Source organism: Dermacentor silvarum, chromosome 1 (genome assembly GCF_013339745.2).
Source record: "Dermacentor silvarum isolate Dsil-2018 chromosome 1, BIME_Dsil_1.4, whole genome shotgun sequence".
NCBI classification, from domain to species: Eukaryota; Metazoa; Arthropoda; class Arachnida; order Ixodida; family Ixodidae; genus Dermacentor; species Dermacentor silvarum.
In genome coordinates, this window is record NC_051154.1 from 162,794,171 (window position 1) to 162,810,203 (window position 16,033).

Sequence of the window (16,033 nt, forward strand, 5' to 3'; positions counted from 1 at the left end):
AAAGTTGTAGAGCAACATGAAAAACTCCCGATACAGCTCTCTGTTGCTCAATACGTGCTACATAAAAGTGTTTTTCCGAGCGTGAAAGAAGCCCGCGAATACACGCAAAGTGCCTCGAGCGGCCAGTCGCGCGGCAATTCTGCGTGTATTCGCGGGTTTCTTTCACACTCAGGAAAACGCATTTATGTAGCACGTATTGAACAACAGAGAGCTGTATCGGGAGTTTTTCATGTTGCCCTACAACTTTCTCATTGACACTTTAATAATTAGGACAGTACTCCTCGAGTTAGATAATTGATTACAATTACCTAATTAAATTTCAGTAACGAAAAAATTACTGGCGACTACTCCACTGTACTGGAAACAATACGCACTAGGTTTGCTTCGCGTAACGCCGTTCCTCTTTTTTTTTTTAAATCGTGATTCATGATAGCTGGGACACCCTGTATATCAATGACCTTCCGTGTAACATCAAGTCATCCATAAAACTGTTTGCAGCTGACTGTGTCATGTACCATAGAATAACTAACGAAAACGTCAACTACCTCTTTCAAGCTGACCTTAATCGCGTCTCTGACTGGTGTAGTACTTGGCAAATGAACCTTAACGTAAATAAATGTAAAAATATGGCAATCTCGCATTTTTCTAACACTTCTGAACCTTTTAAATGCACTTTGAACGGAACTAAATTAGAGCAGGTTAGTACTTACAAATACCTTGGTGTTTACATATTGAATGATTTATCATGGCATTCTCACATTAACTACATTACTAATAATGTTTGTCGTACTCTTGCTTACCTTCGCTGAAACTTTCGCCAAGCGCCAGCACACCTTAAACTACAGCTATATCAAACATTAAACAGTCCAATGCTCGAGTACGCTTCAGCCGTATGGGATCCAGCTCAATCAACGCTAATTGACTCCTTAGAATCGGTCCAGAACCGTTCAGCTCGATTTATACTCAATAATTCTGCTCGTACTGCCAGTGTGACCTTGATGGAATCCACTCTTTACCTTCCAGACCTGGTAATGAGAAGAACGATTTCCCGTGTCTTGCGTTTTCATAAAATTTTCTTTCATAATCAAGTACTTCGACAGGAATTCAGCTCAGAACCTGCTTACTTTTCATCACATGTTGACCGCCGCACTAATCTCTTCTTACATTATTTTCTTCCGAAGACAAGTAGAGAGTGGAATCACCTTCCTCCCTCCATCGCTGCCACTTGTAACGAAGCGTTGTTCAAGTCTGCAGTTACTGAACACTTACTGGTGTAGCTGCAAACTGCATGATGTTTTTTTTTTTCCTTCCTGTGAATTTCTTTTATTGTTTTGTTTTGTATTTACATTGTACCCACCCCCTCTGTAACGCCCCCTGGGTCTTGAGGGTATACTAATAAATAAATTAAATATGTCTCTTTTAATTGCTATTTGATTTCATATTGTTCCTACAAATAACATGCATCCTTCGTATAAAGAAAACAGTAGCTTTCTGCTGACCTGAGTTAACCATAATTACCACGAAAGTTTCATCGAATGCTCTATAGAGCCAAACGTGCGTCATCGCACGGTTTTGTTTCGTTACCACAAGATTAACAAGCCGCTAGATCATATATAATCCCGTCCGCGGAGGCCGCATTTCGATGGAGTCGAAATACAAAAACACCCGTGTGCTTGCGTTGTAGTGCACGTTAAAGAACCCCAGGTGGTCAAAATTAATCCGTAGCACTCCACTACGGCGTGCCTTATAATCAGAACTGGTTTTGGCACGTAAAACCGCAGAAAAAAGAAGTAGACCTAACCACATATGCAGTCTAGCATATCCCATAAAAAAGGGAGGAGGAAGGGAGGAGGAAAGAGAAAGGCAGAAGGCAGGGAGGTTAACCAGAATAACGTCCGGTTGGCTACCCTACACCGGTGGAATGGGAAAGGGGAACACAAAGATGACAGGGTGGGAGAGGAGGGAAGGAAAGAAGGCAAATTAGCGATTAGTTCGCTGACGCGTGTGTTATTGCACTAATAGTCACAGACGTTGACACAAGCCCGTCGTCTTCAAGAAGCACGAAAGTGCCTTCACCGCTTTATGGGCCGACGAGCGATGGGGGCGGTGTTCCAGCAGCACCTGCACGGAAAGCGTCCGATTGTCCAGTTTTTTTAGCGCGTTAGCAAATTCTTGTCTTTCTGGGGCATATCGTGGACAGTGGTACAGCAGGTGGTCGATAGTTTCGTCGGTGCCGCAGACCTCGCATGCTGCACTGTCGGTCACTCCAATTAATGTAGAGTATGCCTTTGTGAAGGCAACTCCTAACCAAAGGCGACAGAGAAGCATAGCTTCACGTCGAGGAAGTCCGAATGGAGGTCGGAGTTGCAGTGAGGGGTTCAGTCGATGCACTCGTGTAACTCTAAAGTTTGGCGAGTTTCACTCGGTCAGTGAGAGACTGCGTGCCATGTGTCGAAGCTGCCTTGCGGCGTCTGTCCTCGAAAGCGGAATTGGAACGCTGTGCTCTTGGTGTGATGTGCGAGCAGCGTTATCTGCGGAATCATTGCCACTGATTCCACGATGACCCGGTACCAATTGAAAGACAACCTCGTGGCCTTTTTGTTGGACGTGATGGTGAAGTTTCCCGGTTTCGTATGTCAAATGTTCATGACAGGCGCGTCCGAGAACGGACTGCATGCACTGTAATGCCGGTTTTGAATCTGAAAACACAGCCCATTTTCTAGGTCTTTCAGAATCAATGAATTCCAGTGCAAGACGCAGAGCCGTTAGTTCTGCCGCCGTTGAGGTCGTGACATGCGATGTCTTGAACCGCCGTGTTATTCCTCGCGTTGGTATATCCACCGCACCACCAGAACTGGACGACGTAGTCGATCCATCGGTATAGATGTGCACGTGGTTGCTGTACTTTTCATGCAAGAGGAGTAAGCTCAGTTGTTTTAGAGCAGGGGCCGGTAGATCTGACTTCTTCTGTAGTCCTGGAATCGTTATATGTACTTGTGGATGGCTCAAACACCACGGAGGAAACACTGGCTTGGCCGCAGGTGTGTACCCTGAGGTAAACGATGCGTGCACTGACAGTAGCGCTAAATGTCGAGCAGGTCCTTTCAGCAGTGAGGCTCGCCAGCATAGTGTCTGAGATGCGTACGCATTGTCTCAACGGTAATGTGCGTCGTGATTGGGTAATCCTGGTCAATGGCAATGGTTTCAGCCGTTGACGCACTGCGTGGTAAGCCAAGACATATTTTAAGGGCTTGGACTTGAATGCTCTGAATCGTACGCAGGTTAGTCTTGCAGGTGTTGGATATTGCAGACAGGCTGTACCACAGGAATCCAACGAACAACACTATGTACAGCTGTAACATACCGTGTATGGATACTCCCCAACTTTTTCCTGCAAGGAACCTGAACAGGTGACAGATAGCAGTCAACCGCTTTTTCGCGTAATTCACATGCGGAGTCCAAGACAGGTCTCTGTCAATTACGACTCCCAAGAACCTGTGACTTCTGCTGTATGGTATAAGTTGTCCGTGAATTGATATGCCGTAAGCAGACATTGGCGTCCTGGTGAATGCCACCATTGCGAATTTTCCACATGAAATTTCAAGTCCTTGTTGACGAAGGTAGCAAGATGTCATTGTGGATGCCTTCTGAAGCCGAGCGCGCTCAGCTGAAGTCGTGTTACACCTTATGCCCAAATGCAGATGTCGTCCGCATAGATGGAAAGTCGTACAGTGCTTGGCAGGTTGTCAGCTAATCCAATGAGGGTTAGATTAAAAAGCGTCGGGCTAAGCACTCCACCCTGAGGCACTCCTCGGCTACCGTAATGCTCGGATGCAGGGCCATTTTCTGTGTGCACTTAGAATGATCTTTGTAAGTAGCTGCACACCCACATATATATCTTACCACCAAGACCTACTGCTTCTAACGCGCCAAGGATGGCTTCATGGGTGACATTATCGTAAGTCCCTTTAACGTCTAGACACAGAGCAGCAGATAGTCGTTTACAGGCTTTCTGGTGTTGCACAAATGTTACCAAGTCAACAACGTTGTCTGTTGACGAACGGCCACGCCTGAATCCGGCCATAGCGTCTGGGTAGATTTTATAGTACTCTAAGTACCATTCCAGACGTGTTAAAATCATTCTTTCAATTGTTTTTCCGACACAGCTGGCAAGTGCGATCGGACGGTATGAGGAAATGTCCAAAGGCGACTTGCCAGCTGTGAGAAGTGGAATGAGGTGACTTGACTTCCATTCCTGCGGAACCGTACCCGTCTGCCAGGAGTCGTTGTATAGGAGCAAGAGTGCCTTCCGAGCTTGGTCTTCTAGGTTACACAGGGCACGGTACGTAATTCCGTCAGGTCCTGGTGCTGAAGAACGCCTGCACAAAGCCAGCGCAGCTTCTAGTTCTTACATAGAAAACGGGTACTCCATGCGAGGATCGCGTGAAAACAGGAGCGTCCCCGTTTTCCTTTCCGCCGCCGAACAGGCCGGACGTGTTTCGAGCGAGCTCCTCAACAACGACCACCACCAAGGCCACGAGCAGGGAAAGCGGCGTCCGTCTCGGCTCCCTTTTCTCCTCGACCTGGCGGCCGGCCAATGACTCCGACCATTTTCGACCTTTTCGAACCTTTTTTTGTGATCTGCCACGCCACCGACGCGCTAAGCATAGCGCGCAACGCTCGACTCCGAGCGCCTGCGCAACGCGCAGCTGCGTTCCACGCCACACCTGCGGCCGACGCCGCCCGTTTTCACCGCCTCCGCCGAAACCGTTCGCAACCATCCAAGCCGCCGACATGGCATACCAAGTCGAAGGCGTCTCCATCACCCCTGCTGAGCTAGAAGCCGACTCACGATGGATCCGTAGCGTGAAAGCACACCGTGCAGCCGCGGCCCACCAGGCCATCGCCTCGACGCCGCCTGCCTCGCCCCCATCCAAGACCCCTACTCCACCGCCAGCCATCACCCCCAGCACTACCACTCTCCATCGTCACGCTCCCCTCCCTCGCCTCCCAGCAGAGGACTTAAAAATCGTTTTCAGACCGGGAGGGGGGCTTGACCTCCGCTCTACCACTTACCACTATCCTTCTTCTGAGACCCACTCAAACGTTGCCACCCTGGTGCACCGTAACCTTGCTGCCGTGCTGAACCAGCTGGACGTTTCCGACTGTGCCCATCTCCTCCTCGAAATCCTTCCCCGCCGTCGCACTGAGGCAAGCCTCTTTGTTCTTAATGTGTACAGCCCTCCCAAAACCCCTTCTGCCCCTCTACTCCTCGTCCTCCGCAAAGCGCTCGCCTGCGTTGGCAGCAACGCCATGGTCGTTCTGGGCGATTTCAACGCACCTCATACTAGCTGGGGCTACCCCCAGAACACCCGCAAGGGCCACTCGCTCTGAACTTTCATCCACAACGAATGTCTTTCCGTCCTTAATGACTTCGCTCGCCCCACCAGGATCGGATCCAGTGTCCAACGAGACACCAATCCGGACCTTACCCTCACCAAAAATGTAGCCCATCCGACCTGGTCTAATACGGGAGTCTCCCTCGGTAGCGATAACTACATCCTCTGCACCACTTTCCCTCTCCCCTCCCTTGCTCGCACCTCTACTCGTCTCACCCAGATACTTGACTGGGACCGCTTCCGTTCCACTCGTCTTTCTACTTCCTCCTCTGCTCCTATCACCGATCTCTCTGCCTGGACTGAGACCCTTTTGGCAGACGTCCATGCAGCCACATCCACACTCCCTGCAGCACCACACTCCACCACGGCAGACAGCCGTCTGCTGCACCTTTGGGAGGCCTATCACGCTGTCCACCGCCGGTGGCAGGCTCAGAAGCACAATCGCCGCCTGCGCCTCCGTTTGGCCCGGCTCGCGTCGGACATGGAGGAGCACTGCTCCTCTCTTCTTCGACAACAGTGGGGCCAGACATGCGACCGCATGGCCGGCAACCTGGGTCTCCGCGACACGTGGTCACTTCTCAGGGTGCTGCTAGACCCTACACACACCAAAGCTTCCCAGCGCAAGGATATATCCCATCTCCTTCACTCCTCCCCACTCACCGATACTGACTTCCTGGCGGCCCTCCGGGACCGCTACCGCTGCACCGACCCCCCTACAACTCTTCCCGCCTACACCGGTTCCCCCAACCCTGACCTTGAGGCGGACATCTCCCTGGGAGAGGTTCTTGCGGCGCTACTCACGATCCGCACCACCTCGGCCTCGGGGGCGGACCGCATCACTAACAAGGTACTCCGAAACCTAGATACCCCCTCCATCGAAGCCCTTACTGACCTTCTCAATACGCATTGGCAGGCTGGTACTCTTCCTTCCTCCTGGACCCATGCACGTGTCTCTTTCATCCCCAAACCCGGTAAACCTATTGCCCTCGAGCACCTCCGCCCCATCTCTCTCACCTTCTGTCTCGGCAAGCTGTTCGAGCACGTCATCCTGGCTCGCCTCCAGACCTATCTGGATCATCATGACCTATATCCGGACTCTATGTTCGGCTTTCGTCCCCAGTTGTCCACCCAGGATGTCATGCTCCAGCTTTCCGAGGATGTCCTACACCCCTCCCACCACAAACGCGCTCGAGCTATCCTGGCGCTGGACCTTACCAAAGCATTCGACAATGTACACCACACTGCCATTTTGGACGCTCTCTCCTCCCTTCATGTCGGACCCCGTGTCCATGCTTACGTGACCGCTTTCCTCGCCCACAGCACAGCCGAGATCTCGTACGGCCCACTTTCTTCTCCTTCTTTCTCCCTTGGCAACAAGGGTACTCCCCAAGGCTCTGTCTTGTCCCCTCTTCTATTTAACGTCACCCTCTTCCCGCTGGCACGTGCACTACGCACTATCCCAGCTCTGTCTCATGCTTTCTACGCCGATGACATCACCCTATGGGTGACCACCGGCAATCTTGGCGACATGGAGACCACTCTCCAGGCGGGCGTGGACGCGGTGGCGACTCACGCCCGGTCTGTCGGGTTGAGCTGCTCCCCGGCCAAATCGGAGCTTTTGCTCTTTCTGCCTCGGGGGATGGCCCCCCTGTCGCCTTCTCCACTCACAGTCTCCCTTGACGGCACACCCATTCCCCTCGTCTCTACTCTCCGCATTATCGGACTCTTTCTTCAGTCCAATGGCAAGCACACCACCCTCATCACTCGACTCACAAACACTGTACACCAGACCATCCGCCTAATACGCCGCATTGCCAACCGTCACCACGGCATGCGCGAACACGACCTCCGCCGCCTAGTCCAGGCCTTCGTTCTCAGCCGCTTCATCTATTCTCTTCCGTATATTTTCCTTTCACGCACCGAGGAAGACAAAGTCAACAGCCTCATTCGTCAGGCATATAAGTCGGCCCTGTCTCTTCCCACATCTACTTCAACGGCTCGGTTACTGTCGATGGGCGTCCACAACTCCCTTACAGAGCTGACGGAGGCCCATCGCGCGGCCCAGCTCCTCCGTCTCTCCCGCACTCGGCCTGGTCGCGCACTTCTCTCTACCCTTAAACTCTCCCCTCTTACCCCTCTTCCCCCCTCACTGCCCATCCCTTCCCACGTCTACTCCCTGCTAACCGTTAATCCCCTCCCTAAGAATATGCACCCTGAACACCACCCGTCCCGTAGAGCAGCGCGAGCCTCCGCGCTCTGGCGTCAGTACGAACGGCAACCCGCCGTGGCTTACGTGGATGCCGCCCCGTACCGCCACTACCCAGCCCATGCCCTTGCAGTCACTGACAACTCTTTTCGACCCACTCTTACTGCCTCAGTATACACTTCGACCTCGGTCGAGGCCGAAGAGGCAGCTATTGCCCTTGCCATCACGCAAACCTCCGCGGAATACATTTTCAGTGATTCCAAGCCTGCAGTCTACAACTACGCGGTTGGACGGGTGGCATCCCCGGCCTCCGGTATCTTGCGTTCCGACACTGTTCCCTCTCGCCCAATCCAAATCATCTGGGTGCCCGCTCACGCGGCCCATCCTGGCAACGAGGCGGCCAATTCCATCGCTCGCGATTCGACTGACCGAGCAAGCCCGCCCCCGCCGGGAATGGATACGCGCGATGCGCTCCTCACGTACCACGATATCACCTTGCACTACCGCCTATCTCGTCTCACCTTCCCCCCACCGCACAAATCCCTTTCCCAGCACCACCAACACTTGTGGCGCCACCTTCAGGCACACACCTTTCTTACTCCTGCACGTCTTGCCCTCTTCCACCCCGGGACGTACTCGCCGGCCTGCCGCTCATGTGACAGCTCCCGCGCCGATTACGATCACATCTTATTCTCCTGCCCGGCACACTTGCCCCCTGCCTCTTGGCACCTAACCAGTCCGCAGCAGTGGGAGGCTGCTTTGTCCAGCACCGAGCCGGATCTCCAACTCCGGCTGGTGACCTGGGCAGAGGACGTCGCGACTAGGCACGGCCTGGACGCCACAACCGGCAGCCTGAAGGCCGCCCACAACGCTGCTTTTTAATTTTCATTACTTCGGGCCTTCTCAATAAAAGTTTTCCACCACCACCAGCCCGTTCCCGTTCCATCGGAATTTGCCTCGCCAGAAATTTTTCTGCAGAAAGATTCAATCTCTCTACATTGTAGATGTAGTGCCAGAGATTTAAACGGGAGACGCTTACCAAAGGTTGTGCGAAGGCCACGAACAGTCCTCCATATAAGCGACAAAGGTTTTCGCGGATCCAGGGACTCGCAAAAGGATACCCATTATCGGGAAGCCAGCTTGTTTATGTGACGCTGTATTTTCTTTTGTGTTCGTCTAGCCAATCTCAAATCATGAGTAGACTTCGTGCGTCTATATCTTCGTTCCGCACGATGACGAATTGCTCGAAGTTTCTCGAGTTCGATGTCGAAATTGGTGCGGGCAGAACTATTCAAAAGCGAATGCGTGGTTGTTTGTATGGCATCCTTTATCGCGCCCTCTAGGTTGTAGGAGGTACCGTCACGACAGCAGTCTGCCATGATTATTTTGTATTTAGGCCAATCGGTGCAATGGACCGCTCTGGGGGACTTGGAGCTAGTCAGACCTTCAATCTTCAAATAAGTTGGGATGTGGTCGCTACCTCGCGTTTCTAAATCCAAAAACCAGTGCACTCTTCTCGAAAACGAACGTGAAACGAAGGTAAGGTCCAAGCAGCTACTATACACTGATCCACGCAGATAAGTGGGGCTTCCATCATTTGACAGGCAAAGTTCGCGTTCAGAGGCAAAGTACACCAATGTTCTGCCTCTAGAGTTCACTTTGGAGCTTCCCCATAGGTAATGGTGGGCATTAAAGACCCACGGCTGTGGAGTCAACGTCAAAATTCCCTGTAAGCGCTCACAATCTAGACGACTTGTTGGAGATAAGTACGCTCCAAGAATTGTGAACGTGAGCTTTTTCTTCTCACAAAAAAAGGAAAACGTAACATCGATGCATAAGGTCGCGAAAGTTTTAAGACCATATCGCCTCAGCGACGTCAGGTTGAGCTTAAGTTCGCCCGATATTCAGGCATATTCTTCCTGCAAAAATATTTTTTAAATATGGAACACAGCTCTTCTGTTATTTCTGCACACTTCGGTCATGGTGTAACAGCACTTCACGGTACTAAAGAAAACAGGCTACCGAGGGTATACTGCGTGATTTGCCTAAACTAATTTCGCGTGGCCGCGCCACGATGGCTCAGTAGACATGACATACTGCTGTTGACAAAGGCGGATCCAGAACGCTTAGTTTTGTCAGCACTGAAGTGCCGGCACGCATTAAAACGGAGAGGAGGGGGGAAGAAGCGAGGAACTATAGGGTCCCCTCTGGATCCGCCAGTGGCTGCTGAGTATGTACGGATGCAAACACGCTCCTGTATATATCGCCATTGGAGTGCACGTAAAACACCCAGCACTACAGCATTGCTCACACAGCCCCTGTGCCCCAGCCTTGGAACATTAAACCAAACCAAATCAATCAGTCAATCAATCAATCGATCAATCAATCAATCAAATTTTGACTAAACGGAGCAAAATATTGCCCACCATCAAGTTAAATGACTCACTCCATTTCCGCTCGCGTGCATAACAAGGCCGACACCTTCTTGCACGAAACATACACTGTAGCCATCTTTTCAGCATGTGCGGCGAATTCATAAAGCCTTTATACACGAAGCCTGCACCTAGTGAAACGAACGGCGACATGCAAATATACACTTATTGCTCTGCTACAAAGAACAACAAAGTGAAACACCTCCGTAATTATAGTCCAGGGGTTCCCCAACATTCTGGCCTTGGGGAACCCCACCTGTTTACCCATGCTGCGGCGGAACGATTAACACCGATTGATGTGAGCGTTAGGCGTGAAGAAAAATATTCAAAACGTCCGAACCTTAGCGGATATTATCGTTATTTAAAGTAAAAAGTGTTTGTTAATTACCTACAAAATATGAAAATGTGCACTTTTATTAAAGTCACCATGCTTAGAGTGCACAGAAGTTGCCCTCTGGAAAACTGGAGTGTTGAGTGGAGCAACACGGGTCAGTTTCCTTTGTGCGTATATATAGGAGGGCCATGCAGCTTTTCATAAGCTACGTATGGTGCCCCCTTATTCTGTACAAACTTCTCATGAAATTTGATAACAGGGTGTGTGTGTGTGTGTGTGTGTGTGTGTGTGTGTGTGTGTGTGTGTGTGTGTGTGTGTGTGTGTGTGTGTGTGTGTGTGTGTGTGTGTGTGTGTGTGTGTGTGTGTGTGTGTGTGTGTGTGTGTGTGTGTGTGTTAGAAAACACCAGAATATTAAATTCTGGTGTTTTACGTGGCAAAATCACGACATGATTATGAGGCACGCCGTATAGTGGGGAACTCCGGATTAAGTTTGACCACCTAGGCTTCTTTGATGTGCGCCTAAATCTAAGTACGCGAGCGTTTTTACAGCGAAACTGTATATGGCTAGGTTCTGGTGGATCGCGTCCGCGGACAAAACGACGCGTAGAACAACAATTGGAAAAGTGGGCCGATCCTGGTGATAGTGCAGAAAGGGTCCAAGCTCAAAGGCACATACCCCTGTTGCTCAAACGCTAGTCTATGACGATGTGTGTCGAAACATCAGAGATAAAACGTAATAGTCTACCAACTGATAGCTGTGTCTCATTCTCTCTTGACATAGTCATTTCCCTAGCGACGTCATCAGTTGCCCCTTGGACTCGGTATGGGTAAGACACGTGCTGCTCGCTCCAAAGAGGAAGAGCGCGCCTTCAAGGAGCGCCGGCGCGCTCAACAGCGCGAATGGATGCGAAAGCGACGAGAAGCCGAACGCGCAGTGGCCAAACGTACTGCGGCCGATATGGTGCAAGATGGTGTGAATCAAGTCGCCTAAACTCGCTTTCACTTGCACATACAGCATACGGCGCGCGGCGACACAACGAAGTTATGTGTTGTGTCTTTTCAACCATTTAACATAACCACCAAATTTAAAAAAAATAAAATATAATTAAACAAAACCAACAGCTTCGCTGGTCTTCCAACTTCAGATAGTGGAAGGGCTCTGAATTTTTGAATTTCGCCCTTATCGAAATGCGGCCACCATGCTCGGCATCGGACCCGCGACCTCGAGCTCAGCAACTCCATATAGCGACTAAGCTATAGCTGCGGCGGGGAGTGTGTGTGTGAGAGAGATAAATGCCGGCGGATCTTCGGTAGCTCATTTTGCTCGTGTTTTCATCATTTAATTAAACAAAAACAAGAGAACATGTATTTGTCTGATCGGCCTATAAGGTATACATTACTTACTGCAGATCGGCTAAAAAGGGAGAATACTAATTCTATATATAGCTTCCAACAACACACTTGACTTCATTCACATTAAATTCGTGCATGTTGTGTCGAATGTTTTCATGCAACTTTAACATTTGGCGAAAATCCAAAGGGCCCATGCATACTCACGTCGAGAAGGCTCCGGTAATCTTCCTCTTGCTATCTCCACAAGAACAACGGCGTGAGTTGCGGCGACATGCGGACAAGGAAAGCGAAAATGCAACATTTAATGTCTTGCATTTGCCGCTTGCAAATCAGCTCTGGTCAGGAAATACGCGAGAAGCCAACATGTATACCAAAAAAACACGTTTGGTATATTTCCGGCAGAAGCACGGAAGCGTGCACGCGTGCTCACGGGCTGTTGACGCGCGCGCATCCTGTTACCATGTGCACCCAATCAGTTTTATGGTCAGGTCAGTTTTGTCAACACTGTTGATATTCAGTTCCAATCCCTTCTATGCCCATGGTTTCTGCACGCTAAAGATGTTTGGTCATGGAATACCAGCTAGCCCGATTTCCGCGCTGACTGCATTCGCTGAAGTCCTGACTACTTTTGTGTACCACTCCCTGCAATAGTTTACTCGTTGTCAGTGTCATTGCGACAAAAAAGGAAACGCTTGACTCAGCAATTCATTCAGCAAAGTTTCATTTCTCTCATGCGTCAGCCGTTATTGGAAAGAATCTTGATTTCTTTCTTGAACACAAGAAAAGAAACACGCAAACAAAAATAAAGCAGGAAGCTATATATGAACTATACATTTGTTGAGACACCGACCACTACCACCGAAGACTTTGCTGGCAAATCAAGGACGATGGCACCATTTGACTCCCTTGACGCTTTCAACTCGCCGCTCTTGGTGTGGAACCGGAGTTCTCGAGACGCATTTCCTGCAAAGGATCCTTTCGTCAGTAAAAATTGCAGGACTGTACAGAGCGCTCAGACTTCTAATATACTGACACCATTTAGGTCAAAGAAGGGAGAAAGGTATCTGTGTGACCATTCAACACTGTTTCCGTCTAGCTGTCGCTGCAAAGTAAACTGCAAGTACGTGGTGTCAGTGGCGAGTCGGCAATTAAGCAACCATCATGCATATATTATATAAGCGGCACAGTTGCCGAAGCTCTGCGCTAGATGCTGGATCGACGAAGGCTTCCTTTTGACTACCTTCTACGTAGTGTAATAAATTATGTGCATCCCTGTAGAATGTTCTTTTCTTTAATTATTAGGGTAAGTTTGCTCACATGTTCGCAGGTCCAGTTTCGAACAGTTTGTTTTGTGCCTAACGTAATGGCATGTCCAAAGTTTGAACGTGCTCATATACTGAGCGCAAAGACACTCATTCACGAGAGCAATCTGCTGTTGAGGCAAGCGTCGCACTTACAACGCACAGCTTCTCCTAAATAAGCGGCATGCGGTGCCCTAAAGGTGTCATGTCGTGTTCTCTCTTGGCTGTCCGCGTCATACCTTGTCAGCAGATAGCAGCTGAATCGTTTTCGCAGTTTCAATCAGAAATGGCACGGCTGCATCTTTTAATCAAATAGATAATTTGTTGGGGCATTGCTATTTCTTCAATACCCGCGTTGAGCACCGGCATGCGTCCCCATCACATGCATGCATTTCTCAGGTACCCTACATATGGCTTTGTTTAACAGCGGAGCTGTTTAAGCCGGAGGTTGGCCCGTATAGCGTAGACCAGTAACTGCGCCTGGCGATGACGTCACCGCGCGTTGTCTGGAAACCACTTGGCACAGCTACGCCTCGTTTCGCCGCCGCTCCGCACCGCCGAGCTGCTAAGACCGCGCACCTGCTCCGTCTAGCCATGACGTCACTTCGCGTCGCCTAGCAACCACATGTGCCTCGCTTCACCTGGACATGTCAACGCTTCGCCAGGCCACGTCTTGAAGCGCGTCGTGCGGCCAAGCGAGAATCTGTTCGTTGGCGGCGAGCCGATCCGGAATACCGCGCCGAAGCTGCAGCCGAGAAGAGGCGTCGTCGAGTCGAAGATCCCGAGTTTCGAGAACGAGAACGCGATTGTCTGCGTTTGAGTATCCAGCGTCGTCGGGATAGCGACCCTGGCTGTAGCTTGGTCGATCACAAGCTCCGCTGTTTGCTTCAGCCTTGCACGACTAGTGCAAGCTGCGCTCATTTTTTTTAGATGCATCATTTTTTAATCACCTGTGGCAGATAGCAGAATTGTAACCTTTGAACTAAATTACTCGATGAGGCGGACATTACTTCCACGAGCAATAAAATGCGTAATTGACTAATTTATAAATTCCCACGAATTATGTTTACAAATTAATTTACAGGACATTGGAATTTACAAATTGTAGCAAGTGAATTTGCAAGGCATATCGAATTGGAAGGAATTTTAAGGATGACACCGGTTTCGAGATACGCGCCGTAAAACTTGCGGAGTAAACGCCTGTTCCACTTACGTTTTAAACAAAACGCTGTTTTATGAATTGAAGCACAAAAGTAACAGCAACACCAATGCATTTCGTCGCACACTTTCAAAATTATCTTGAAAATGGTGTCAGCCTGAGAATTCGTTCCAAGTGGATACGCTTTGCGAACTCACCGGCTACAATTCATAAATTGCAATATGTGCCGCAATAATTTTTAATTAGTAATTTTTTTCATTAGTCGATTATGCATTTTGATTTCTCTTAAAAGTAATGCCCGCCTCATCGAGTAACCTGGTTCAAGGGTTAGAATCGTGCTATCTGCCACATGCGAGTCTTAAAGAAGCAGGTGTAGCTAAAAAAAAACAAAAGAAGAAAAAACACCTGGTACGTTTCAGCTCAGTGGTGCATCCAGTAAGTGGATGAGGTATGGTTGCGGGATATTGCTTAAAACAAAATACGAGTTTTTCTTCCATTGATGACTGCCGCCATATTTTCCTGTACCACGAGGACTTTCAAAATATTGTGCACGCCGAAATGGCGAACGCCTCTGCACGACAATTTTCATTAGGCAAGTGAACTCCACCATAATGCAACCGCAGAGAGATGAGTACCATGTTTAAGGAGTGTGAGGCGGAGTAAGGCGGAGATGAACTTGACGCCTTCGTGAAGCTTGAGCCTGGCTGGCGTGGCATTTAGTCGTTCGAATTCGCTGCTTTGTAACACAACGACACCGCAAAGAAAGAAAGCCGCATGAACTTTCGCGCATTCGTATGTTCTGTATGTTTTCCTTTGCGACATAACGAGCAACGTGTTGAAACATGGGAAAATCTCGTTCATTCCGTTTTCTACCTCAGTTTGATAACGCGGTATAGAATGAAACGAACCCCACTCGGCAAAGATGGCGGCTGCCGTCGCCAGTGTCGCGTGGCCGCACAGTGGAACTTCGTTCGAGGGTGTAAACCAGCGCAGGTTGAAGCAAGAGGCTGAAATGGAACATGAAGATCCAACTCGAGTGAAAAAGCGGGGGTGAAAATATAATTAAATCAAAAACCAGCGAAAAAGACGCATGCATACAACAGACGAGGAGCACACCGTACGTTGGACTATATACAAGTGAAATTTATTGTCTTGTGTGCACCTTGTTTGTTGTGTGTCTATTTCGCTGGTTAGTTGATTACGTACAAACTCGCCCAGTACTTAGCCTTTTTTCGAGCAATAAAAAAAAGCAGGTGTGCCTCATGCCTTTACTTACATTTGTCAAACTCATCCAGAGGGTTCTGCTTGGACACAAAGGCAGTCTCCGAGTGTTTCATCTCCGCAGCGATCGACTGCTTACAACGGTCGTCGATTGCCTGCGCGAAAATTAGTTTTCTTTGTGGGGTTTTATGCCCCCAAAGCTACACAAAGGGACGACGTCATCACTAATTCCGTAATTCTGACCACCGAAATCTCGACCAGGTACAGGAGGTTTCTTGCATTCCACCCCCATCGGTCGGCCGGTAATCGAAGCCCCCACACATAAGTGACCTTACGTAGGCTTTTTATGCTGTGAGATCTCTATGGTACGCACACAGTACAAAATTTTCACTATTACTGTGTTGCCGTTCAGCAGTACTGGGAAATAATGCAGGGCAATAATATTGTTCAGTGCGTTCCTTGGAAGGCCATTTCAGGATGTTATAGGTTCCGCACAGAAAACGACGGACGAAAGCAAGAACAGAAAAGTACACCGCGAAACCAAAACCAGTTTCCTTGAGTAAGAAGTAATGGTCAGGAATGTCTTCATTTCAGCCCATAAATTCAACAAAGCTGAGCCATGCGCTTG

At 49.5% G+C, this 16,033-nt stretch overlaps 1 protein-coding gene across 1 annotated transcript in view; it reads right to left on the reverse strand.

Annotated features, from left to right (window-relative positions):
- Positions 1-16,033, reverse strand: part of LOC119436323 (phenazine biosynthesis-like domain-containing protein) — a 53,344-nt gene that overhangs the window by 17,774 nt on the left and 19,537 nt on the right. The window contains exons 2-5 of the mRNA XM_037703142.2: positions 15,461-15,560; positions 15,093-15,191; positions 12,575-12,687; positions 11,929-11,958 (exon numbers count right to left, since the gene is read on the reverse strand). Of these exons, the coding sequence (XP_037559070.1) occupies positions 11,929-11,958; positions 12,575-12,687; positions 15,093-15,191; positions 15,461-15,560 (342 nt within the window). The remainder of the gene's footprint in view (positions 1-11,928; positions 11,959-12,574; positions 12,688-15,092; positions 15,192-15,460; positions 15,561-16,033) is intronic.